Source organism: Dasypus novemcinctus, chromosome 13 (assembly GCF_030445035.2).
Source record: "Dasypus novemcinctus isolate mDasNov1 chromosome 13, mDasNov1.1.hap2, whole genome shotgun sequence".
NCBI classification, from domain to species: domain Eukaryota; kingdom Metazoa; phylum Chordata; class Mammalia; order Cingulata; family Dasypodidae; genus Dasypus; species Dasypus novemcinctus.
In genome coordinates, this window is record NC_080685.1 from 5728748 (window position 1) to 5755321 (window position 26574).

Here is a 26574-nt window from a genome sequence, read left to right on the forward strand (position 1 = left end):
TAGGCAGTTTTCTTCACATAAAAATTTATAGCTGCTGTAGTTTGAAAGTATTTGTCATGAGAGCAAAAAGTGTTAAAAAAAGTTCTTTGAGAAATTGGTATCAGGTTAGAGGCCATGCCTTTAAATTTTGCTTTCCCAATCCCTTTTCTACCTTGCTGTTTGAAGTGTACATCTTCAGTTTTGATACATAGTGGACCACGTGCGATATATTTTCTTCTAACCCTTAAAAACTTGAAGATTTATTAATCATATTTTCATTTCTCCTCTATACCCTGCTTTTTCATATTCTTTCATATTTTGTCCTCTCATTCTGCCCTCAGTTTTAATAGAACAAACCTAAAGAGCTTTTCTTTCCATTTTTAAACAGGATTTATTCTATTTGTTGCTTTTCTTTTTTGAAACTGTTATTCAAAGCTTCACTGTTCTTACTGGCTTCTAGATCAACCTCTAACAGTAAGGAAAAATATGACTTTCTTTTGAAAAAGAACCTTTTCTTTTACTTCCCAATGTCATTGTTTTCCAGTCTCAAGATTCAGATTATTACGAGTGATTTCTAGAGTGGCTCTACTTAGATACTTTCACCTGATATTTAATGGTAATTAATAGAACATGTTACCCAATTTCTCATTCTGCTTTCATGTACTCTGCCACTCATGAAATTTATCTGTTGTTGGTGCTATTTCTAAAATACCTCTAAATTAACTTACATGGCTCCATCATATTTGCTTGTTTTCTTAACTGCTACAATATATTAAAACTCTATTATTGGTTTTATTTCCTCTCTAAACAATTTTCCATTATAGGTATTGTGACTATAGTTTCCCAACCAAAAATTAGGAAATTTAATTTAACAAATACTTGTTTTCTTATTATGTATTTATTTTTATGAAAAATATTCTAGGTATAAAAACATATATACACACTTTTCTCATTTAATGAAATGCCTTTATTGAAAAGTTTAAATCACTAGTTTGTTTACATGTTTTTACTTTTTTCTAAAATCTCTTTGCTTGTTTCTAAACTTTAATTATTGCTCTAAAATATATACAAACTAATACATGGAGATTTTTCATTTTATAAATAAGACTTTTCAACTTATTTTCCTTTATTGTTTTCAAGACTCAGTTCAGTCATGGAACTTTTAAATATCTAGAAATGACTAAATTTCTATCATGGTAAAAGTATTATCTATATTAATGAATTACTTTACAATGTTAAAGTCAGAAATTATATAGTCATTTCTCATTCTTTGTGATCATTATATTCCATAAAGTTGCTGTGAACACTTAATTAGGAAATACCCAACCACTGCTCCCAGGAGAAATACAGATTTAGGTTCCTACAAGCCTCTGGTCACACATTTTTGTCAACCAATTAGTACATAACCTTATTTTGTTTCATTTTAAAAACTTTATTTAGCATATATTGTTGGTTCATTAACATTGAACTCATGGCCACCAACACTATAATCCATGCCTGAACAAAGCTTATCCAACATACATAATTTCTCCATAAGGCGCATCACAGTCTTCTTGCACTTAGGAACACTAGAGAGCACGTCATTGCTACTCCTGAGAGGCATTGTAAACAGCCGAAATCACCAGCAAAAAGCACAAAAATGGTTATGTTTGTTCTCTCATAGTCATGAATCTAGTTCCAAACCCCCAGGAGTTCCAGATAGGGCCAAACAGGTAGGGTGTGAACCAGAACAAATGGATAGGCTCTAATTATGACATATTTCTCTGTTTTTATACTAGTGCCTCTGGCAATGTATGTAAATGTTATCTGAGAGACACCTCAGCCTTTGAGAGCCCTAGGCAAAAATGTAGCTTTGTGGGTAAAGACTGGAAAGATAAAAAATTCTATTGGCATAAGAGGAAGAAATTCTGGATGCTGCTCAGGGTAAATTTCTACTAAAGGGGAGGGGTTGTAGGGGAACTATTCTAGTATTAATGGTAGTTGGAACTTACCTTAATAAGTGCTAATCCATGCCTCACCTTAACCACTAAAAACATCTCATACTTCTACCTAGTTTTTTGCTTATTGGAGTAAAGCAGAGGTTCTGTATCGAGGAATTTATCACTTATGTAAACATACTAAACATTTGTTAGCCAAATACTCATTTAAGTTCTAGGTGTACATGAGTGGATTAAATAGACATGCTTCCTGCCTTTATGAAGTTTACCCTGAATTAACCATTGATCTCCCTGTTTGTAAGGCTGCAAACTTATGCTTTACAAATTATCTGTATCTTTGATTCTCATACTAACATAATACTGAACTGTCTGCATTAACTTGTCTTCTGATTTTCCAAACGTGTCAGCAATGCCATTTTTTAAATGTCTTTACTAATCTTAAATAAGAAAGTGATTGCCACGTACTTTAATTGGCTGCTCACTGTATCCTCTGTGCCTTAAATGTCATTGGTTGTGAGAATAGCTTGTGGAGGTCTGCTCCTTGTAGGTTTTTATGCCATTGTCTATTTTCACCACATGCTTTCAGTGTCAAAAAATCAAAGTTGTACTGAAGATGCTTTGTTGTGTTTTTTACCATGTAAAAAGTTTTTCCCAACCATAGCATAACAGGATATTGAATGACAGAGGTAATGTTTTTTTTCTGCCATAAAGGCATAATTTCCACAGCAGGAATTATGCACATTTGTATGTTGGGAAAAGAGGGTTTTTGCCATCTCCGTGTTGAAAGTCCATGTGGCATGAGGAAATCTTTTCCCGTGTTTTTATTTCTGTTGTTGTTGTTGCTGTCATTTTAACAATCCATATCTTCACTCAAATGAGAATAAATATTTGCATTTTAAAAGTACCCATGTTAAACATTTATGAATAGAGCTTGCTTAGTTGTTTATCATTAGTGAGAGTTTTCATCTGAATGTTTATCCACCACACTATGGATAACGTGGTCTTCTTATTGTTTTTAATTATTCATTGTTTTTAATTCACCAAAGTGTAATGTTTCTATCTAAGAAGTAGTATGGTTATGGTTTTTGTGAGGTATGTGTATGTCAGTTATTGAAAATTGTGCTGTGTGTGCTCTCATGGTGTTTGGAAATCATGATTTTTATTTTATCTCCTTTAAAAGATAACATAATAATTCTTTTTTTAATAATTAAACTAATTTAGTAAATTCAAGATGGAGGCGCTTTCCTACTGATTATGCTTCCACCTCAGAAGATGAATTTGGATCAAACCGTAATTCCCCTAAACATACCCGTCTACGTACTTCTCCAGCCCTGAAAACCACTCGACTGCAGAGCACCGGATCAGCAATGCCTACTAGCTCTTCATTCAAGCATCGGATCAAAGAGCAGGAAGACTACATCCGAGACTGGACTGCTCATCGAGAAGAGATCGCGAGGTTGGTGTTAAAGGATACATTTCAACTTGTTAACAAAGTTTAGTTTTTATTTGAATCATATTAAAAGTCCAAGAAATGAAATCCCCTAATAACTCTTAACACAATTTTGTTGGTAGTAGTATGTTCCATCCAGTTTTTTTTTTTTCATTTTATTTTTTAATGCTAGTGTTAACATACTGTAGAAATAATTGTGTTTTTTTTTTTCCTTTTATCTTTATCTTTATTTCTAGAGGCTGATGAGGTAGTAAAATTATTGAAAGGCAGTGTCATCACTACATAATTAAGAATTATGCAGATGAATGATTCCTTTTACCTTTCAAAGGTACAATAGTGTACTTGTTAGAGATGTGTCCCTAATGTTCTCCAGGAAGAATCAGTCTAGGTAGATTTTACTTGTACCTTTAAGGGTTCATTATGTACAGTTCAGTCCTTTTTCTTTAATAATTAGAATGTGCTTCTTTTGAATATTAACTATCTGTTAAAACCTTTAGATTCTGTAAAATAAGTAAAAGTCGTACTGTAAATGCAATTTTTTATTGAAAGCTTATTGTGGTTGAACATTTAAGAGAAGTTATGTTTAAACAGATGTTAATAGTACTTAAAGATTTTTTTTTAAGTTTATAGGAGGTTATAATTTATGAAAATATACCGTATTTGAGATGTTACCTAAACATTTTCATACTTGGTCACATTATCAAATAACTTTATACAACAGTCCATAGATGCTTTAAAAAAAAAACTTTTACCGTAGTTTATTGTTTATTTCTTTACTCTGGCTTGGTAGTTTTGTTTTGTTTTGTTTGATTTGGTTTTAATGACTATTCACTTGTAATTGCTTTTATTCTTGGAGAACATGCCTTTTTATACTCCTTTTGCTGCTTAAAACATTTTTATTTTAGCATATAAATATGTGCTTCTTTCTTTGAATAATTCTTAAAACATTTTAAGTCAGTTGTTCTGGTTAGAGAAAGGGCACACGTGTGCTCTGGGAACCCTGTATCATTGGGGCTGTCACAAAATGCCTCTAGGGGGAGAATCCTCATACATTCTTTGTTCTGGGCACAGCTGGCAACAGCAGGCCTTGCTTTTGTCTCACCACTTTTCCCGTTTCCATGGAGGATTCGTCCAGCTGCACAAGCTCGGGTAGTTCCTGAGGGGACTAGAGTGTAGATCTGCCTCCCCTCAAGCTCTGTCCACACCACACTAGACAGAGTCTTCTGAGTCACACTGGAGACCCTTTCCCCAAACAGAGCAGAGTTACAATATAAAGGGAGAAGCAAGGGAAGGGTACACATAATGTTTTGCACTGGGTTCAATTTTGTGATTATGTGCTTTTGTTATATCTAAAGGGAATTTAAGGCCTGGCAATTTAACCTATAATTATTTTATGGCTTTTCTCCCTCTTCCTTTGGGAATTAATTTTTTAAGATTTCTTTTTCAGTCATAAATCTCAAAGCAAAAGTTTTGTTTTGTTTTGTTTTTTGTTTTGTTTTGTTTTTAAAGGATAAAATGTTGGGGGTGGGGAAGAAGAAGAAACAAAGAATGAAAGGAAAGTTAATGTACAGGCAGGGGTAAGTTGGCTTAACATGAGGCTATTTTCAAACAGCTGTGAATTGCCAAATAGAATGTGCAAAATGATTTTATTATATCATAGGCATGAATTTCCTTCTGGTAGGGCTTTTGTAGATTATACTGGTTTTATGAATATTAGGGTAAGCAAAGTAGTGCCACCTACAATACCATGTTTATAGATGACCGAATAAAGTATTTTTAACCAGCAAATTTTACTGAAAGATTATATAATTTCCATTTGAATCAGAAGGCACTTAGCGGGAAGCAGATAGGGCTCAAGTGATGAGGCCTCTGCCTACCATATGGGAGGACCTGAGTTCAATCCCTGGGTCTCCTGGTGGGAAAAAAGAGAAAGCGTGCCTACATGGCACGCAAGTGCCCATATGGCAAGCTGAGTGCCCATGCAGTGAGTCGAGTGCCCATGTGATGAGCTGAATGCCCATGTGGGTGCCCACACAGCGAGCCAGTGCCCGCCTGGTGAGCCAAGAGCCCACACAGCAAGCTAAGTGCCTGCATGGTGAGCCAGTGCCCATGCAAGTGAGTCGTGCAGCAAGATGATGACTCAACAAAAGAGAGACGAAGGGGAGAGTCATGGTGAAGCACAACAGAGACTAGGAACTGAAGTGGCACAATTGACAGGGAACCTCTCTCCACATCAAATGTCCCCAGGATCGAATTCGGTGAATTCTAGAGGAGATAGATGAGAAGAGAAGACAAAAAGAGAAATAGATACAGAAGATCACGCAGCAAATGGACACAGCAAAAACAGCAGGGTGGGGTCAGGAGCAAGAGGGGGAGAGGAAGAAAAAATTCAAAGAAAACAAACCTATCATTAAAAAAAAAGGCACTTAGGGAAGCAGATGTGGCTCAAGCAATTGAGCTCCTACCTCATTGGAGGCTCCAGGTTCGATTCCTGGTGCCATCTAAAGAAGACAGCAAGCTGGTCCAACAGGAAGGCGCAGCAAGCTGACACAATAAGATGATGCAACAAGAGACACAAGAAGAAAAACAAAAAGAGAGACACAACAAAATAGGGAATGGAAGTGGCTTAAGTGATTAGGCACCTCCCTCCCACATTGGAGGTCCCGGATTCGGTAGGGAGAGAGAAATAAAATAAGTCTTTTTTTTTTTTTTTAAATGAAGGCACTCAAAGGTCTTTCAGTTTTAGATTTATTGTTACACATATTTTTATACCATTAAAATGGTTTTTTTTTTTTTAAAGATAAGTGTTCTAATAACAGCACCTTCTTCTAAGGGTTAACAACTCATTTGTTTTAGGTTTTTTACTTTAGAGGTTTAGAGGATAAAGACAATGTCATATTTTATCCTAATATTGGCTGAACGTATTATCTGCAGAGGTGGTGATGTCCTACTGCTATATATATCTCTGCAGTGCTGTTGGAACTGAATTTATATTTACTTAAGCTCTTCAAATACATATTATATATACACATTTACCCTATCAACTCAGAATTTTTAAGCAATTCCTATGAGTATATCCTGATGTTTTAGTCCTGAGAAAAGTGTGACAAAGACTTGGACAGGGATATTCTCAGGAAGTTCAGAATCAAAGGAAGGAAACAGAGATGTATATAACTGATGTAAGGCAGTGCTATAATAGAGGTTAAAAGAAAGTATGAGGTTTTGCTCAATTATATGGTAGGAATGTATGTAATTAATTGATAACCTAACTGAAGGCAGGCAAAACTGGCTAAATAAGATTTTGAATGCCAGCTAAGGAATGTGCTTCTTCTTTTATGTACTTTGATGAACCAGTGAAGATTTTTGAGCAGGAGGGTAACTTCAGATCTAAATTAAAGGAAAGTAGCTCTGAAGGTGTAGTACAGAATTATTTGACAGGAAAGAGAACTTAGAGATTGAAAGACTAGTTAGTAGACTTTACAAAATTTTCTTCAAGATTTTGAAGACCTGAGAAAGAACAGTGATAGTGAAGTATAAATGAAATAATGAACAAGAGAGATATAGAGGTGTAACAGTCTATCACATTGATGATTGCCAGAATGTGGAAGGATAAGATAGAATTTAAAATGATTCACTGGTTATTCAGATGGGAGATTGATGTTGTCACCAACCAGTATAAAAAGCAAGAGTATTTATTGCAAGGAGAAAAAAACAACTGTTTTGGACATACTGACTTTAAGGTACTTATGGGAAAGCCATGTGATAGCAAGTAGTTGAACTGTAGTTCTGAAATATAGGAAGCTTATTAGAGCAAGAATCCTAGTGTAGCAGTTTGATATTATTTATGAATTCTAAAAAAAGATATTGGTTATGTTTATAAATTGGTCTGTTCCTCTGTGCCTTGATACCCTTTGATTGTATTAAGTTCAAAGGTTTTATGTTTACTTGATTAAATCAAGATTAGGGCTTTAATTCAGCCATGTCAGTGGGGTGTGACTCAGGGCTGAGCCCTGCCCCCTCGGTGGGCTGTATAAACAGATACTCAAGAAGACACACAGAAGAAGATATGGAAGTGGAGAGAACTTGGTAGTTTCATTCCTGTCATGTGACAGAAAGAAGGTTCAAATAGCTAAAGCCCCGGGAAGAGAAACGAGCCCTACGCCAGCCTACAGCTGAGATCAGAAGTACCTGGGCCACAGAGCCTTAAGAGGAAGAATGAAGGAGAAACCAAGCAGAGGTTGCCTGCCATCTTGCTTCAACACATGACAACAGACTTGGTGAGGAAGTAACCTTGAGTTGGGGTCTTTAGGGACTTATAACTGTAAGTATTCACCCCAAATAAACACCCTTGATAAAAGCCAACAGATTTCTGGCACTTTGCATCAGCACCACTTTTGCCGACTAATACACCTAGTTAGGTAAGTCATTTACAAAGAGAAAATACTTGAAGCCGTGATGGTAGGTCATGCAGCGGTTTGATATTGTTTATGAATTCCAAAAATAGATATTGGATTGTGTTTGTTAACTAGTCTGTTCCTCTGGGCATATTAGATTGTATTAGACTCAGAGGTTTCACTTTTACTTTATTAAATCAAGATCAGGGCTTTTAATTGACTAGTAAGTGGGGCGTGCAGGGTTAAGTCCCCACCCCGTTGGTAACCCTTTGATTGTATTAGATTCAGTTTGAGAAGGCTGATTAAATTGTGTTATGGTTAGGGCTTTGAGCCAACCATGTAATTAGAGTGCAACTCAGCATCTAGTCCCAGGCCCCTTGGATGATAAAACAGACTCTTACATGGAAGTAGATACACAGAAACGGATATGCAGGAAGAGAGAGTGCTCCATAGACATGGCCCCGGGAAGAGAGATGAGCCTGGTCATCTACAGCTGACCATGTGAAGAGACCAGAGAAGGTGAGCCCGGAAAGAAAAGAGCACTGAGGAGAATGACGAGCCTTATGCTAGCCTACAGCTGAGAATGGAAGGAGTTGGGACTATGGAGCCTTAAGAGGACGGAGGAAGGCTGAACCCTCAAAAACATTGCCCGCCATCTTGTATCAACACACGGCAACAGAATCTGGTTGAGAAAGTACCTCTTGTACCTTTTGTTGGACTCTTTAGGGCCTGATAACTGTAAGCTTCTACCCCAAATAAATACCCTTTATAAAAGCCAGCAGAGTTCCAGTACTTTGCATCAGCACCCCTTGGGCTGACTAATGCAGACCCAATTTTACCTTGCTGCAGTTATTTTCTGGAAAGAGGATAGGATGGGGAAAATTCTTCCTTACAGTGATAGCATTGTTCATATATAAGAAGAGATCATCCAGTGATGGCACTCTACAAGAATCAACATATCCATGCACGGAATATGTTGCTCTTACTACAAAATAGTTTAGCTTATTTTAAAAGTCAGTTTAAAGTAGAGAAATGATGTTGAATTACATTTCTAGGAAAATTTAAATGAAGTGTATTAGGTTCAGCTTGTGCAGTTCACAGTGATAACACGTCTCCTGTATGAAAGGCATAGCAAAAAGAACTGAAGATTGGGAAGTGGCTATGGCTCAATCAACTGGGCTCCCGTCTACCATGTGGGAGGCTGTGGGTTTGCGTCCCGGGGCCTCCTTGTGAAGGCAGGCTCGCCTGCACGCTGCAGAGAGCTACCTGGCCCACAGGTGCTGCAGAGCACCGACTCAGCAAGATGATGCAACAAAAAAGGGAGACAAGCAAAAACACAGAAGAGCATGAAGCAAATGGACACAGAGAGCAGACAGCACGCAAGAAGCCACAAGGGTGAATAAAAACAACAACAAAAAAACTAAAGATGGAGAAATGGCTTCACAACAAGTGAAAAATCTTACCAAAATTGTGTTTTCTAATCAAGAAAGAAGAAATTCAGTTAACTAACAAAGTAATAGTGTAACTGTTATGTTCATTGCTTTTAATAGCTGAGAGAAGTAATTGCAAATTGATGGGCCAAAACCAGGAAAAGACTTAAGGGCACATGTAGTTGTGAGCACTTAAAAACCAAGCAAATTGTTTAAAATTAATAGTTTCATGATATCAAAGCCACATCTGGGTACTTTTAAACTTGAGGGGTTTTGTTTTCTTCTCTGTGTTTTTTTCCTAAATTGTTATAAATAGTAAAAATCTTCGTGAATTGATATGCTAAATGTCTCATGTTTTGTTTTTTGTCTTTGTTTTTACTTCAAGTTGTAAACCCTAAACCATTGTACTTATTATGCTTTTTTTACATGTGTGAGGGGAGGATGGGGGATTTAGTCACTTGGAAGCAAAAATAAAAGTGAAAACAAATATTTAATGAAAGGAAGCCTTTTTAACCACATGCTTGTATACCACATAATTTTCTTTACTGCCTCTGAAATTTTGGTGCCCAACACATGCTCCTTGACTCTCAAAAAGAGCCATGACTATTATTTTGTTTAATGGCTTTTTCATCATAGTTTAGAGATTGGAGGAGGAGGAATTAGTAAATTCTCCTTTTCTCTGTCCATGTTGCTTTATCATAATGTCTACTGTTTTTCAGATTAGATATTCTCCTGGTATACACTATGTGAATCAGGTAATTTTTATTGGTCACCTACCATGTACTTGTCATTGTTGGGGAGAACAAAGGCAAAACATACAGCCTCTGCTCTAAAGGAGTTTTTGATCAAGATGGGGATTAAAAGCTAATCCATAAAAACAGCAAAATGCTTAAATAGCATAGTATTGAGCTAAGCCCTGTGTACAGATTCTAAGCACTAATGAAATTCAGAGCAGGAGATCAGTGAATAACAGAGTAGTGGGGGAACCTCACAGAGGAACCCGTGAACAAGCTCAGAAGGATATATAGAACTTGGAAGGTAGCAGAAGGGAGGACATTCAGTGAGGTGTCCATATAAATATGCAAAGACACAGCCCAAAATGTGTGTATGTGGGGGGCAGTGGAAGTCTAAGACTAAAGTAGTGTGTGTAATGAGAACGAATAAGAAGTGATGAGAGGGAAGTGGACTTGGCCCAATGGATAGGGCATCCGCCTACCACATGGGAGGTCTGCGGTTCAAACCCCGGGCCTCCTTGACCCGTGTGGAGCTGGCCCACGCGCAGTGCTGATGCGTGCAAGGAGTGCCGTGCCATGCAGGGGTGTCCCTCACGAAGGGGAGCCCCACACGCAAAGAGTGCACCCCACAAGGAGGACCACCCAGCGCAGAAAAAAGTCCAGCCTGCCCAGGAATGGCACCGCACACACAGAGAGCTGATGCAGCAAGATGACGCAACAAAAAAAGACACAGATTCCCGGTGCCACTGACAAGAATGCAAGCGGACACAGAAGCACACGCAGCAAATGGACACAGAAAACAGACAACAGGGGCAGGGAGGAAGGGGAAAGAAATAAATAAAAAATAAATCTTTAAAAACAAAAGGAAAAAAAAGTGATGAGGGGAGATTGAAGACTGGTGAAGAAAACTTTTAAATCTCTGAAAAACAATGAGGAAAGCAAGGATTGAGTTGAAATTTTATCAGGTAACTGACTTGAAATTGTTCCTTAAGGAATATTTGATTTCATATTTCAACATGCTTTCAGGAAAAAAAGAATGGTCAAAATAAGCTAGGAGTCTGTTGCACTGATAAATTCATGAGAAGTTGAGAACAAGGAAAAAGGTGATGAAGAATTTAACTGAAGAACAATAGATGGCGGCGGACTTGGCCCAGTGGTTAGGGCGTCCGTCTACCACATGGGAGGTCCGCGGTTCAAACCCTGGGCCTCCTTGACCCGTGTGCAGCTGGCCCATGCGCAGTCCTGATGCGCGCAAGGAGTGCCCTGCTACGCAGGGATGTGCCCCGCGTAGGGGAGCCCCACGTGCAAGGAGTGCACCCCGTAAGGAGAGCCGCCCAGCGCGAAAGAAAGTGCAGCCTGCCCAGGAATGGTGCCGCCCACACGTAGAGGTGACAGAACAAGGTGACACAACAAAAAGAAACACAGATTCCCGTGCCGCTGACAACAACAGAAGCGGACAAAGACGACGCAGCAAATAGACACGGAGAACAGACAACCGAGGTGGGGGGGAAGGGGAGAGAAATACATAAAAATAAATAAATCTTTAAAAAAAAAAAACAATAGATAAGGGAACACTGAAGAATTTGATAGAACTTAGTGTCTGGATAATTTGAAAGAATGAAAACTTAGAGATTACTCAGAATACACACATTAATTGATTCAGTGTATTTTAAACACATAGCTGTTAGCAAATCTGAGTTTTTCAAATATTTTTTGAATCATCTTTGAATTGTCTTAGTCCCTTAGAGAACAGTTAGACCATTACAAAGAGAACAAGGCCTTTCCAGCCACTCTTCTAAGCTTCAAGACCCCGGAGTGAAGCTCATTTCAACAGCTTGAATGCATCTGGCTATAGGGTGCAATGTTTATTTCAAGTTGACGTTTATGCTGCCCTTAGTCTTTTATTTTCTTCTGTCAGTTTTCCCCTGATATCTATCAGCTGACCTCTCCTTTTCCTTCTTAAAAAACTTTTCCTTACCAAATCCTTCTAGAGAGTATGGAAATCATAATCTTTTCTCAAATGATCCTTAAGTATCTCTCCTTAAACTAATTTTAGATTTTATCATTCTTGTCATTTCAAAACTAAACTATATGATTTTTAAAAGCTTAGAAATTTAAGTTATGATCTCTTAGCCAATGTTAAGGAATAGGAGGTTTGATTTGCTCTCACTGGCTTCAATTAGGATTTGAAAACTTAAGTATACCTAATTAGTAGGCCATCAGTTGCTTTTTTCTAATTATGTCAGAGGAAACTTGATTCTAATGGTTTATATGTATATCCTTTGGCACTCTAATTACTTATAAAAACTTTTGAAAGTTTATATGCTGTTTAAAAAGTAAAGCAGATTTTATCTTTTCATAAGTAATTTAAAGCCTAAAAGAGCTTATGTAGGCAGTTTATTTATTTTTAAAGGTTTATTTATTTATTTCTCTCCCCTGCCCCCCTTGTCTGCTCTCTGTGTCCATTTGCTTTGTGTTCTTCTGTGACCACTTCTATCTTTATTAGCAGCACCGGGAATCTGTGTTTCTTTTTGTTGCATCATCTTGTTGTGTCAGATCTCTGTGTGTGCAGCGCCATTCTTGCGCAGGCTGCACTTTCTTTCGCACTGGACGGCTTTCCTTATGGGGCGCGCTCCTTGCCCGTGGGGCTCCCCTACGTGGGGGACACCCCTGTGTGGCAGGGCACTCCTTGCGCGCATCAGCACTGCGCACGGGCCAGCTCCACACAGGTCAAGGAGGCCCGGGGCTTGAACCACGGACCTCCCATGTGGTAGACAGACACCCTATCCATTGGGCCAAGTCCACTTCCCTAGTAGGCAGTTTAAATCAACAGTCTGAAAGTTTGTTTCTGTAATGGTTATCAGATCACAATTGTAAATATTACATGTTAATAGGGCATGTATTACTCCATTTGAATTTTAATATGCTCAAACTCAGTACATATTAAAACAATTTTTCCCTGCACACAGTTGTTCAGTAAAAAAACATCTTTCAATTGAGTGTTATTACTGAGATAGTTTATAAGAAAATCATAAACTTCATGACTTAAAATTCCTCCGTATTATCTCACCTTTTTATAGATAATGCATACTTATTTGTTCAAAATTTTTGAAATTGGATCAGTGGTCTGACATAACACTAACATTATAGAACTTAACCCTTAATATTTCACTACTTTGGGACTATTGTCTCATCTAAATTATTAATAAAGAAAGTGAAATTAAGTACAAAAATTTTATATTAGGTTTTCAAGTTGACAAGCTTGAATTTTTACTGGTATTACAAATGAAGCAGATAGATTGTAAAACTAAAAATAAAATGTTTGTTATTTTAGAATTTCTTCCTGTAGCAAAATTGAAAGAGACAGACAGTGAAAATAGGAACAGGAGGTTATTTGTGTCTTGGAGTTTAAAGGACACAAATACAAAAGATGTAAGCAAACACATAAAGTATTCCAATAATTGTAATCTAAAAGCATTATGAAATTAATTTTAAATTTAGATTTATTTTAATAGTCTTATCAATAAAGTCATACTCTGTATTGAATCATAAATCTGATATTTCTCCTTAGAAGATATTCTTATGTTTATTTTTTTCTTTGATAATTGTGTTTACCTTTTAGAATTACTAATACTGTTTTTAGTAGGTACTGAGATTTTTAAGCAATGTGCATTTAATCTAATTTAAAAGTTTTATGTTACTGATTCATCTTTAAAATAGGAATTGCCATGCAAAGAAATAGCTAGGATATACACAACAGAATTGTAAATTAAAAGAATGTGGGTTTTTTGGGGTGCTCAGTGACAGAACAATATACGTTTGTGTATATATTAAAAGAGATTTTCATTTTAGTACATAACACATTATTTACATTACTGCTTCCTGTTTTTTTTCTAATTAATTCACAGTACTTTACATAAATATCAGAAGCTTCATTGTGTAAAATGTCTGCACGAAACGTTTTAAAGGAAAATATTTTTTATAAGCTATTATGTATTTTTTATCTCATAATAAATTGGCAATTCTGTTTCTCATCCTAATTCATTTATTTCAGGAAATTATAAGAATTGAATATATTATCTAAGGAACTCTTTAAAACCTTTCTCAAAAGAATAACAGCAACAGTTAACTAGTTTTTTTTTTAAAAATTAAATGTATTTATATGTATATATATGTGAGAAATAATGTGAGGTGTAGCATGTAATAATAAAGACCCAGTTTCACCATTTATTCTTTGTTACCTTTGCCAATAAAAAGGTCATATGCCCTCTCTTAAATCTAATTTTCCTCATCTGTAAGATGAGATGATTAATATCTCCTATAGTGTAATTGTGAGAATTAGATGGCATAATGAATATAAAGTCTCTTGAAATAGTGCTCATTATATTTATTTTGTGCTCCAAGAGGGCCATGGCCCTCTCTGCCTAAACTTTGCCTGGCATATAATAAGGATTCAGTAAAAATTTGTTTGTTTTCTTGCTACCTTTTTGAATTAGGAGAGAAAAGATGAATTAGCAATCTGTCATTTTTAAATAAACTTTATATATTAATTGGCCATAGATTGCCTCTGTTTGGCCATAAGCTTCAATTTAACTTTTAACTTCTTTTTAAATCTGTAGTTAAATTTTTATGCAGTCACTGCATTCCTTGAAAGCCTTTCAAAGTCACATTATATATAAGTTTAAAATGTTACTTTGTATTTTAAAGTTGCAGAATCTTTCACATGTACTTTTAAGTATATTCTATATTCTGGAATCTTCCCTTTTGAAGTAGCCAAATTGAGTTCATATGCAGTGGATGTGTAACATGGAAGGTTTCAAGTCTCATTGAATTGAAGTAACTTTTTTGAGAAAAACAAGAATATGAATGATAGACTTTTTAAAATGTTTCTTCTTAAAAGTAATGCTAAAAGAAAATTTGTATTTTCTCCTTTGATTAGCACTGATAATAATTATTTACTTCTTTAGTCCATATAGCTGCAAACACAAGTAACTTTATAGAGATGAGCTCTAACCATGGGATCTGGCCCTCAGCCAGGTTTAAGTTACACATCACTCAGCTTCTCTGAGAATGTGTTCTCATTCATAAAATCAGTAAGGTAAGTCCTGCCTCACTAGAACTTTATGAACCTCAAGTGACATGTGCTGATAAAGTGCTGTGCATAGAATAAAGTACTGTGTCAGAGCTCTTAACTTTACCATAGACTCCTTTGGCACTCTGGGGAAGTTTATGGATTTCTGAGAATAATGTTTCTAAGTACATAAATATAAAATACTTGTTATTATAAAGGAGTCCAATTATATTGAAATTCAGTTACCAAAATATGATTTAGTAATATACAATTATTGGCATATTAAATAAAATATTGTCGTCAGTTTAATGAGCAAAATCTTGAAGTAATGATGAGCATAAATTACATTTTGAGATACCTGTAGCAACTGTAATGTGATGTCTTTTGGTGACAGAAATCACCAGTATTGGTAATACCACTGTGGTTTGTTGCCCATATTTTTAATAGTAAGAAACGCTATACTTCAGTTAAAGGTTAGTGAAAATAAAGTTGTAAGACTTTTTTTCCTTCCAATTTCAAAACCCCTTGAATTCTCTCCACCAACCAAGTTTAAAAACACCTGTGGTATATAATCCTAGAAAGACATCACTACTTCAGGGTATTTTAAAAATATTTTCAAGGTGGTATCTTGTAGATTATTTGGAATTAATTTCATTAATATTAGTTTGTGAAAATAAAGTTTTAAGACTTTTAATATCAAAATAGCATTTACAAAGAATTTTAAGTTTGGGGTACCAATCTTCTTTAATTTGATATTCAACGTGTGTAACTGATTCTGTCATAAATGATTGTTTCTCAAGCTGTTATATGAAAGGGATTAAACTTTTTTTCTAAAATTATTACCAGGATCAGCCAAGATCTTGCTCTCATTGCTCGGGAAATCAACGATGTAGCAGGAGAAATAGATTCAGTGACTTCATCAGGCACTGCCCCTAGTACCACAGTAAGCACTGCCGCTACCACCCCTGGCTCTGCCATAGACACTAGAGAAGAGGTAGGAGATCTTCATGGAGAAATGCATAAGGTTCTTCCTTTTCTTTATTTCTTTTGCTTTTAGCTTTTTGCTTAGTTTATTTTAGTTATCTCAACCTTCCCTGTTTGCATGAAGCTCTACGTTTTCTAACTTTTCTTTACCAAATACTTTTTTACATTTTTGGAACAAAACTAGTAAAGGCTAATGTTTGGTCTACTATTAACATGAAGCTGTAAAATTATTTAGACATAAGCACTTTGTTCATTACCAGTCCATAGCTTCACTTGAAGTATGAATATAAGAAAAGCAAGCCAAAACTTAATAAATAATTGAGTAAAGCTTGACTATGAAAATACAACAGTTGAAAGGTATTTTCATATCCAGTTGACTAAGAAATATCTCTAATAGCAAAGAAAGAAAAATTCTACAATTTTCACTACTTTAATTCTGTTGGTGAACATATATACGAATATATACATACCTTTATACATAAGGACACATTGAAATTGAACTATATATACACAAATACATATAAATTCAGTCTCAAAATATCCTTGTGAACTCTGAACTTATGGTAGCATATATAAACTGTTCCTGATCCAAAACTCAGACCTCTTTTTGCACAACTCCTGGAGGCACCATCACACAACATGGCCCCAGAAGGTGCCTTTACCATATAATGCAAACTGAAAAGCACTCTCTGGCCATTCTGGCTATCTTGCTTTGAGACAAAAATAAAAGCAAAGGATTGGCATGTGAAAGAATGAATTTCTGTAGTTTACGAATCAGCAGACTATAACCTGTCATCTGTTTTTATATAGTTCCAAAGCTAGGAATGAATTTTACATTATTAAATGGTTGAAAAATATCGAAAGAATAATATTTCATGACATGAAAATTATATGAAATTCAAATTAAAGTGCCCATTAATAAATTTTATTGGAACACAGCCACACTTAAAATCATCTAAAGCTGCTTTTGTGCTACAGCAGCAGAATTGAGTATGGCCCCAAAACCTAAACTGTTATCTGGCCTTTGGCTGAAAAACTTGCCAGCCTCTAATGTAGTTGTCCACTTCCTTAATTTTGTAAGGAATAATGTTGTAAATAGTAGCCAAAAATTACTAGCCTTTTGACAAATTTAATTCTGGTAAATTGTGCTGATATTTTCTTTGGTTGCTTTTTGTCACATTCCTAGTTCTTTACTAGTCACTTTTTTTTTAAGTGTTTTTTTTTTCTTCATGTGTTGCCTAATTTAGTAAATTATGTTTTGTCAGTCTGTGTAGTTTTGTTACCATAATGATCAGTTGTAAATGTATATAAAATTATCTTTATTGGGAAAAACAAAAGAATTTTCTTGGTGGCAAGACGTACACAATTCTTCTGGTATATTTAAAATGATGAAGATATTATTTTCTCACCTGTCTAATTGAATATTCCTAACATGATTATATATTCACTCTGACCCAGCAAAATTATTCTAACATTTCATTCAGTGGACTTCCATTTTTCATTTTTGTTTTATTTCAGAATATTGTACTAGAGTTTATTTCCTCTTCAGTAAACCTGAGTTACTTTGGATTGTATGTGTATGATTTGCCCTGTAGATGGCAGACGATCATTTTTACTAGAATAAATAATTACTTTAGCCTTGTTAAAAGTTTATCTAATATTGAAATACCTATCTTGTGAATTCAAATTTTTTCTGTTATAAAATTAATTGGAACTTGAAATTTATGCATATTGTGGGAAAAATGGCACCTGGATTCAGGGGAAAGGGGGGGGTTTGGGAATGAGATAGGAAACTAAAAAAAAGCATTTTATACTGGTATGGCAGTAGGAGTAAAATGAACTCATTGTCCATCTATATGGCTCAACTTTTTAAAATTTACTATTTGTTTTCCATATGGGAGAAACTCTCCATAGAAGAATCAAATTTAACATAGTTATTAAAGATTTTGGATTTTGAAAATAAAATCTATGGAGATGAACATCTATTTTATAAAGCAAATATCTTTGAAGTGCTTGTAAAAAGAAAAGAGTAATTGGTTTATTGAAGATATCATGCTTCTTTTACTACTTGAGTATGGAATAACTTCTGTCTAAACATAAAAATTGTAATGCCAGGATCTGTACTTTATCACCTTACTGTGTTCTCATAAGGGTTTGCTTTTGTCCTATTAGTTGGTTGATCGTGTTTTTGATGAAAGCCTCAACTTCCGAAAGATCCCTCCATTAGTTCATTCTAAACCTCCAGAAGGAAACAACTGTCGTTCTAATGATTCCAGGCCTCAACCAGCAGAGACTCCAGATCCCCTGACAATTACAAGGCGGAGAACATGGAGCAGGGATGAAGTAAGTAAGCCATGCCAAGTGTGTCAAGCAAAGTAGTGACTCAAAAAAGAGTACTAGTTAGGAAACAGTAATGTGTTTACTTTTTAAATAGTTACTGACACCTCCCTGGAGGAGGGGAAGCTATCAACAGGTATTCCAGGCTTTGCAGAGATTGGTAAAAACGGAGAAGATCATTTAAATACTTACAACCCTGTGAGGAAGGCACCATTGTCTACCTTTTCCACTTATTTCCCTTATTTGGCTTGTTTCTTCAAGGCCCATAAAATACCATTATCCTTTCATTGCATTTATTTATGTTACTTTTAACATCTGAAATGACTTTTTATCCTCCACTAAATTCAAATTCTTGTCATTCTCAAGTTCCAATTTTTCCATGTCTTCCTTATTTATGCTACATTTCACTGAACTCTCTTCATTAGAACTCTTACAGCACCAAGTCCCAGAAGTTAACACTTATTTACAAACCTTATAAAATATTTAATCGTATTTCCTATACATTACTGCTGTCTCTTGCGCTGGTCTTTAAGAATTCTCAATATCCAGAGCCATATCTTATTTTCTGGATTTCCTAGTCTGATAAGTTCTAACCATATAAGGAGCTGATTTTAGAACTCACGTCTAGTCCCAGTTTCAGTGCTTTTTCTAGCATACTGCACTAGCTGTGCCTTTCACAGTTTAGCCCTCAAGCCAAATCCAATCTGTTTTCTGTTTTTGTTTATAAAGTTTTATTAAAATACAGCCATATCCATTCATTTGCATATGATCTATGGCTGCTTTGACTCTACAACAGGAGTGTTGACTAGTTGTAATAGAGATCATATGGCCCTCAAAGCCTAACTCTTCACTGTCTCACTCTGCAAAAGTTTGCTGATCCCTGGTTTAACTGTTGAATCACAACTGGTTTAGTACCTTCCCCATTATCAAAACTTACTATTATGAGGAAATTTTCTTTTACTCTCTCTGTCTAGACTGCCTTGGAGAACAAGAAAAAGTATTCTTCTTGATTTCTATATTCAGCTTATTTGGTGAAAGAATGAATAATAAATTTAGTACTCTAAACAATATCTTTCCTTTTGAGATAATTTGAATTTGAGGTATGAATGGCAAGGATCGGATCGTAAGTGGAGACAGCATAAAATGGATTTCTTTTCAAATGTCATGACCAAAATAATGTGTTCTTGCTCTCCCCTTAAATATAGAAACAATAAAAAAATGCAAACTTGACAAGTTATTTAATAAAGTTAATATTTATTTCTCTTTCTCACTTTAGTTATACATTACACTGATTATATTCTTCAATGATATTTTATTAAAATTATAATAGATACTAAATGCCCCTAAATATAGTGAGTTGTAACTAGAATTCCTAGTGGTTATACAATCCTGTGGTAATAATTTTTTTTTAGGAATGTACCAGGGATTGAACCCTGGACCTCCTTCATGTGAAGCATGTGCTCAATGACTGAGCTACATCTGCTCCACGCTGTGGTAATAATTTAATGTCTACCCTTTCCTTTGGATGTTTCAGGTCATGGGAGATAATCTGCTGCTGTCATCTGTCTTTCAGTTTTCCAGGAAGATAAGGCAATCTATAGACAAAACAGCTGGAAAGATCAGGTACTATTCTATGACTCAAAACATCCTTGCTTAAGGTAGTAACGGTCACTTGTTCCACTTTTTTTAAGCTGCTACCATAGCTGTTAGGTACTAGTTCAGTCAGTGAAACTGAGTCTTCATCCTGTTACTACTGCCACATTCCTTACTTCTGCAAGTAAGTAATAACCATAGGCTGACCCTGTGAAGAGACAAAACGACAAATATCTTAGAATGATCAGCTCCCTCATAATTGAGAAGTAGTAGCTATAATCACTTAGATTAATTTTATTGATAACCTGAAACATTTTTGCTTTTCTAAATATTAATAGTAAATGTTTTAAGTGAATGGACTTTTGGAGCTTCTTTTATAGGACCTCAAACTTTAGTTTCATCTTCTTGATTGGTAATGGGGGCAATATATTAACTCTGGTGAAACTCAAGAGAGAAAATTTATGTAACAGCCCCCCTCAAAATTAAAATGCCATAGACTGCAATTTTAGCTTCATGTTTTTTATTGCCATTAATTTATATTGGGTTGTAGTAATTTTTTCAATGTCTGATACCTTCACTAGCCTAGATTCTTTTGGATAAAGACTATTCTTTGTTATATTGAACTTTATATTCCTCAATACCATGCCATCAAGTGTGTGTTCCATAAATATTTCTTGAATGGAAGAAAAAATGAGCTTTCTTCCTTTTTAGCTTTGCTAGTAGGAGAAAACAGTCATTGAAAAGAGGGCAGAAGAAAGTGAGGACTATATTAATGAGGTTTTGCACTGTGAAGAACGGTTGGGGGAAAGAGACTCTAACGACGTGTAGAGAGAAGACAGCTAGCCTAAAGGGCAGAGAGCTGACAGTCTTGTGAAGGAGTTTGCTCCTCTGTGACCTTGAACAAGCAATCTCTTGTCTCTGAGCCCCATTTTCATAATCTTAACAGGAATAAGTATACTTTCACTATTTCATAGGGCTGTTGAGGGGAAAAGAAGAGAAAAATGTTTTTCAAATATATGTATCTAGCTTATATATTTTTTAAACTATAATAATATCACCACTCTGTTTTCTGTTTATTTTTCTCAAAATTAAATTTCCATCTTTGGAAATAGAATATAGTTACCTTACAAAAGTTTAGCCCCCAAGTAAATATCTATCAAGTACTATTTTATCACCTTAAATTAATTAGTAACTTCAAAACATTAACTTGTTTATATAAAAATTTGTCAGAAATTCACTGATGCTATAGCTTAATTTCTTTCCAGCTCCTGTAATTAAAAATGTTAAATAGGGTAGTGGATTTGGCTCAACCAATAAAGTATCTGCCTACGACATGGGAGGTCCAGGGTCTAAACCCAGGAGCTCCTGACCCATGTGGTGAGCCCACGTGCACAGCAGATGCACGCAAGGAGTGCCATGCCACACGGGTGTCCCCAGCATAGGGGAGCCCCACGCGCAAGGAGTGCGCTCTGTAAGGAGAGCCGCCCCTGCACAAAAAATGTGCAGCCTGCCCAGGAGTGGCACCACATACACAGAGAGCTGACGCAGCAAAATCATGCAACAAAAAGAGACACAGACAGGAATACAAACAGACACAGAAGAACACATAGCAAATGGACACAGAGAGCAGACAATTGGGGGGGGGGGGTGCAGGGAAGCGGGGAGAAATTTTTTTTAAAAATCTTTAAAAAAAAAAAAGTTAAATATAATGAAACCATGCCTTAACATGCTTTGTGATTTATAACATTCCATACAAATATTATTTTATATTGCTTTATGTGTTGAAATAATACATTTCATCAGTGTTTGATGAGTACCAGTAAACATTGTAAAAACACATTGAACATCATTTTTATTGAATTGTAAGGTTAAAAGAAAAGTCATTAATATAAATTATTTTCAAAACTATTTCAGAAGTATCTTTTTAAATTACTGTATTTAAGGTATTTTAAAAGACCAACCATTTAAAAAATATATGTCATCTAATTTGATCCTCAAAAGAGTCCTGGAATCCCTGAAAGCTAGAAAACGTGGAAATTGTTTTCTCCATTTTCTCACTTGGCCTCTGATGGCCGTGGAGGTAAAATGCCTTGTCCCAGGTTTCATCTTGTTCCGGGTTTCAGGACCCAAACCTACTGCTCTTTCCATTAGAGCATGTTCTCAAATAAGTTGATAAATTGTCCTCAGTAAATCATATTTTAAACTTTCTAAAACTGAAACACCTCATTAATTAAAAGAAATAACATATGTATAACATTTTTGCTCTTTGTAATTTTTAAACACGAGTTAGAAAGGGATATGTTCTACTTGGTGCTAGTGGGAAGAAAAGCATACAGTAAAATAAATGTCTAGTTTGCAAACCTGGAAAACTTGGTTCTTATCATCATGCTTTATTTAGTCAATGCTTATTGGATACTTTTTGTTTGCTTGTTGGAAGCATTTCTCTCACTTTTAACAAATTACTTAGTAAATCCAGGCTTGTTATCTCTCTTGTTGGATGAGAACATTGAACTAACAGTCAACATCCATATCCCATAGGACCTGTTAGAAATGCAAATTTATTGAGCCCAACACCAGATCAAAAACTCTGGGGATATGTCCCAGCAATCTGTGTTTTAAAAAGCCCTCTGGGTAATTATGATATGTGCTAAACTTTAAGAACTGCTGGGCTGTATTATCTTCAAAGGTATCTTCAACTTTGTTTCTAAAATGCTGTCTCGCTTAAGAAAGGTTTAACTATATTACCCAGTAAGTTTGTCTCCACATTCATTTTCCCTAGTAAGAATGGCCATTCACTATTGCCATTGGTGGAACTGCTTGATAAATTGAATATAAAGTACATATGAAGCCAAATAAACTCTGACCTAGCTGTCAAGTTCCCAAAAAACATATTGCCTTCTTAGATCTGGTTTTCTGCTTCCTTAGTATTTAAATATTATATTAGAGTTCATTTCATAAAGTCAAAATGTTTGATTTCTTAAATCTGTACCATAATATTTCTAATTGACTTTAAAATAAGCTTTTTATCCCTCCAATGTCTGAACTTTGGGGACATTTATAGGTGAGTCAGGACCTTAGGTGGCCATTCTAAGCAATTTTCACCAAAAAGAAATGTATATGATTTGACAATTTTAAAAGCCAAAGCACAATACCCAGTAACCATCCTTTGGCAAAAATCACTAAATTTTCAATACTGTGTGGCTAAACATAAACTTTCTTTCTTTCTTTCTTTTTTTAAATTTCTCTTCACCCCCCGCCCCCAGTTGTCTGCTCTCTGTGTCCATTCGCTGTGTTCTTCTGTGACCACTTCTATCCTTATCAGTGGCACCAAGAATCTGTGTTTCTTTTTGTCGTGTCATCTTGCTGTGTCAGCTCTTCATGCGTGCAGCGCCATTCTTGGACAGGCTGCACTTTCTTTCACACTAGGTAGCTCTTCTTACGGGGCGCATTCCTTACACGTGGGGCTCCCCTACGCAGAAGCACCCCTGCGTGGCATGGCACTCCTTGCACGCATCAGCACTGCGCATGGGCCAAGCTCCACACGGGTCAAGGAGGCCCCGGGGTTTGAGCCGCAGAGCTCCCATGTCGTAGGGGGACACCCTATCCATTGGACCAAGTCTGCTTCCCACAAACTTTCTTTATTGAATAAGTCTGTTAGGGTTCTAAGGTAGTCCATGAAATGGTCACTATTTTCTTAATTCCTACCAGTCCTAATGCTACAAGGACTCTTACAAAGCATGTAATAATGTATTTATGCCTTAATGTTATAGTCATTAAGATAGCAGCTCTTAGTAAGATGGCTGGCAAGGATATTTCATCTTTTCAGTATGGAAAATGAACTAGTAGGTTAGAAGAGTATTCTTTTATCAGATTCTAGATGCATTACTGCCTTTTTAAGATGGCTATATGTAATTGCAGATATTTGACTTGATTTGATGTTAATGAATTTCATGTTTTTCCACAAGGTGAACCTATTATATTAACCTTTGAAGAAATACAAATAAGAATGTTAATTTAGTTTACTACTTAAATATTAATCAGCTTCCCAATAATAATAATTTACTTTCTTAATGTTCTATAGTTTTGATGTTTGTTTAAGGTAGTTCAACTAGATTTCCAGACTCCATGAAAAAATTGAAAAAAGTCCAAAGGATGATTACAGGCACAAATTATTTTATTATGCTTCACTTTATTGTACCTCTTAGGTATTACATTTTTTCAAATTGAAGGTTTGTGTCAACCCTGTGTCAAACAAGTCAGTTAATGCCACTTTTCCAACAATGTGGGCTTGTTTCATGTGTCCATATCACATTTTAGTAATTTTCACAATATTTCAAGCTTTTTCTTTATTATTATATCTGTTATGGTGATCTGTGATCTCTGATCTTTGATACTATTGTAATTGTTTTGGGGCCACAAATTGCACCATGTAAGAGGTAAGCTTAATTGATAAATGTAGTGCTCTGACCACTCCACTAACTGACCCTTCCCCCATCACTCTCCCTCTCCTTAGGCTTCCCTTATTCTCTGAACCACAACCATATTGAAATTAGGCCAGATAATAACCCTGCACTGGCTCTGTGTATTCAGGTGAAAGGTAGAGTCACATGTCTCTCATTTTAAATCAAAAGCTAGGAATGATTAAGCTTAGTAAGGAAGGTATATCAAAAGCCTAGATAGGCCCAACACTAGCCCTCTTGCAACAAAACAGCCAACTTGTGAATGCAAAGGAGAAGTTCTGGAAGGAAATTTAAAGTGCTACTCAGTGAACACATGCATGATAAGAAAGTGAAACAGCCTTGTTGCTAATATGGAGGAAGTTTGAGTGGTCTAGATAGATCAAACCAGCCACAACATTCCCTTAAGCCAAGCCTAGTCTAGAACAAGGCCTTAAATCTCTTCAGTTCTATAAAGGCTGAGAGGTGAGGAAGCTTCAGAAGAAAAGTTTGAAGCTAGCAGACAGGTAGTTCATGGGATTTAAGGAAAGAAGCTATCTCTGTAATTTAATAGCATCCAGTCCTGATGGAGAAACTGCAACACATTATCCAGGAAATCTGGCTAAGATGATTGATGAAGGTGATGAAGATTTTCAATGTAGATAAAACAGTCTTATGTTGGAGGAAGTTGCCGTCCAGGACTTGCCTAGCTAGAGAGAAGTCAGTGCTTGGCTTCAAAACCTCAGAGGACAGGCCGACTCTCTTGTTAGGGGCTAATGTAGCTGGTAACTTTTAAATTGAAGCCAGTGCTCAGTTATGATTCTGAAAATCATAGCCCTTAAGAATTATGCTAAATCTGCTCTGCTTGTTCTCTGTCCATGGAATAAGAAAACCCAAATGATGGCATATCTGTTTACATGATTTACTGAATAATTTAAACCCACTGTTGAGATCTACTGCTCAGAAAAAAAGATTCCTTTCAAATATTACTATTCATTGACATTGCACCTGGTTACCCAAGAGCTTGGGTGGTGAGATGAATGTTGTTTTAATGCCTGCTGACCCAACATCCTTTCTCCAGCCCATGGACCAAGGAATAATTTCAACTTTCAAGTCTTATTTATTTAAGAAATATATTTCATAAGGCCATAGATAGTAATTCCTCTAATAGATCTGGCCAAAGTAAGTTGAAAACCTTCTGGGAAGGATTCACTATTCTAGATGCTGTTAACAACATTTATGATTCATGGGAGGAGATTAAAAGATCAACAGTAACAGGAGTTTGGAAGATGATGATTCCAACCCTTATGGATGACTTTGAGGGGTTCAAGACTTCATTGGAGGAAATAACTATAGATGTGATGGAAATAGCAAGAAAACTAGACTTAGAAGTATAGTCTAAAGATTGCTGCTATCTCATGGTGAAACTATAATGGATGAGGAGTTGCTTCTTAAGAATGAGCAAAGAAAGTGGTTTCTTAAAATGGAATCTACTCCTGGTGAAGATGCTGTGAATGTTGTTGAAATGACTTCTAAGGATTTAGACTATTACATCAACTTGATTGATATAGCAGCAGAAGCATTTGAGAGGGTTAACTTCAATTTTGAAAGTTCTACTATGGGTAAAAAGCTATCAAACAGTGTCACATTCTACAGAGAAATCTTTTGTGAAAGGAAGAGTCAATCAATATGGCAGACTGCCCTGTCTTCTTTTAAGAAATTGCCACAGTCATCAATATTGAGGCAGGACCCTCTACCAGCAAGAAGATTACAAATTGTTGAACTTTCAAATTATGATTAGAGTTTTTTTAGCAACAGAATATTTTTTAATTAAGGTTTGTACATTGCTTTTTAGACATAATTCTATTGCATACTTGATACACTATAGTATAGACACAACTTTTATATATACTGGGAAACCGAAAATGGTGTGAATCACGTTATTACAATATTTGCTTTTTTACAGTAGTCTGGAACCATACCCACAATATCTCCAAGATATGCCTATAGTATTTAAAATATTGAGGAGAGAAGTATGCCACATTTGAAAGACAAATCAAAATTTTGTGGTACATCTTTATCTTACTAGTTAAGATACTTGAATTTAGTTTCTAACATAAAGATAATCTTTATTGTCAGTTGTTTTTATCAAAATGATAACATCTTAACTCCTAATAAGTTACTATGTAGAAAGGTACTAACATGAATTAGGTGTGTGTTTTGTTGTGG

General features: G+C 35.7%; 1 protein-coding gene across 50 annotated transcripts in view; it reads left to right on the plus strand.

The window, feature by feature from the left end:
- CEP170 (centrosomal protein 170) overlaps positions 1–26574 on the plus strand; it is a 133504-nt gene that overhangs the window by 97881 nt on the left and 9049 nt on the right. For 14 of the 50 annotated variants that reach the window (XM_058309455.2, XM_004463319.5, XM_058309432.2 and 11 more), the window contains 4 exons: positions 3138–3372; positions 15842–15989; positions 18152–18322; positions 19851–19939. In XM_058309455.2, the coding sequence (XP_058165438.1) occupies positions 3138–3372; positions 15842–15989; positions 18152–18322; positions 19851–19939 (643 nt within the window). Of the gene's footprint in view, positions 1–3137; positions 3373–15841; positions 16020–18151; positions 18323–19850; positions 19940–26574 lie in introns of all 50 variants that reach the window. The other 36 variants (XM_058309452.2, XM_004463316.5, XM_058309440.2 and 33 more) reach the window with 3 other exon arrangements.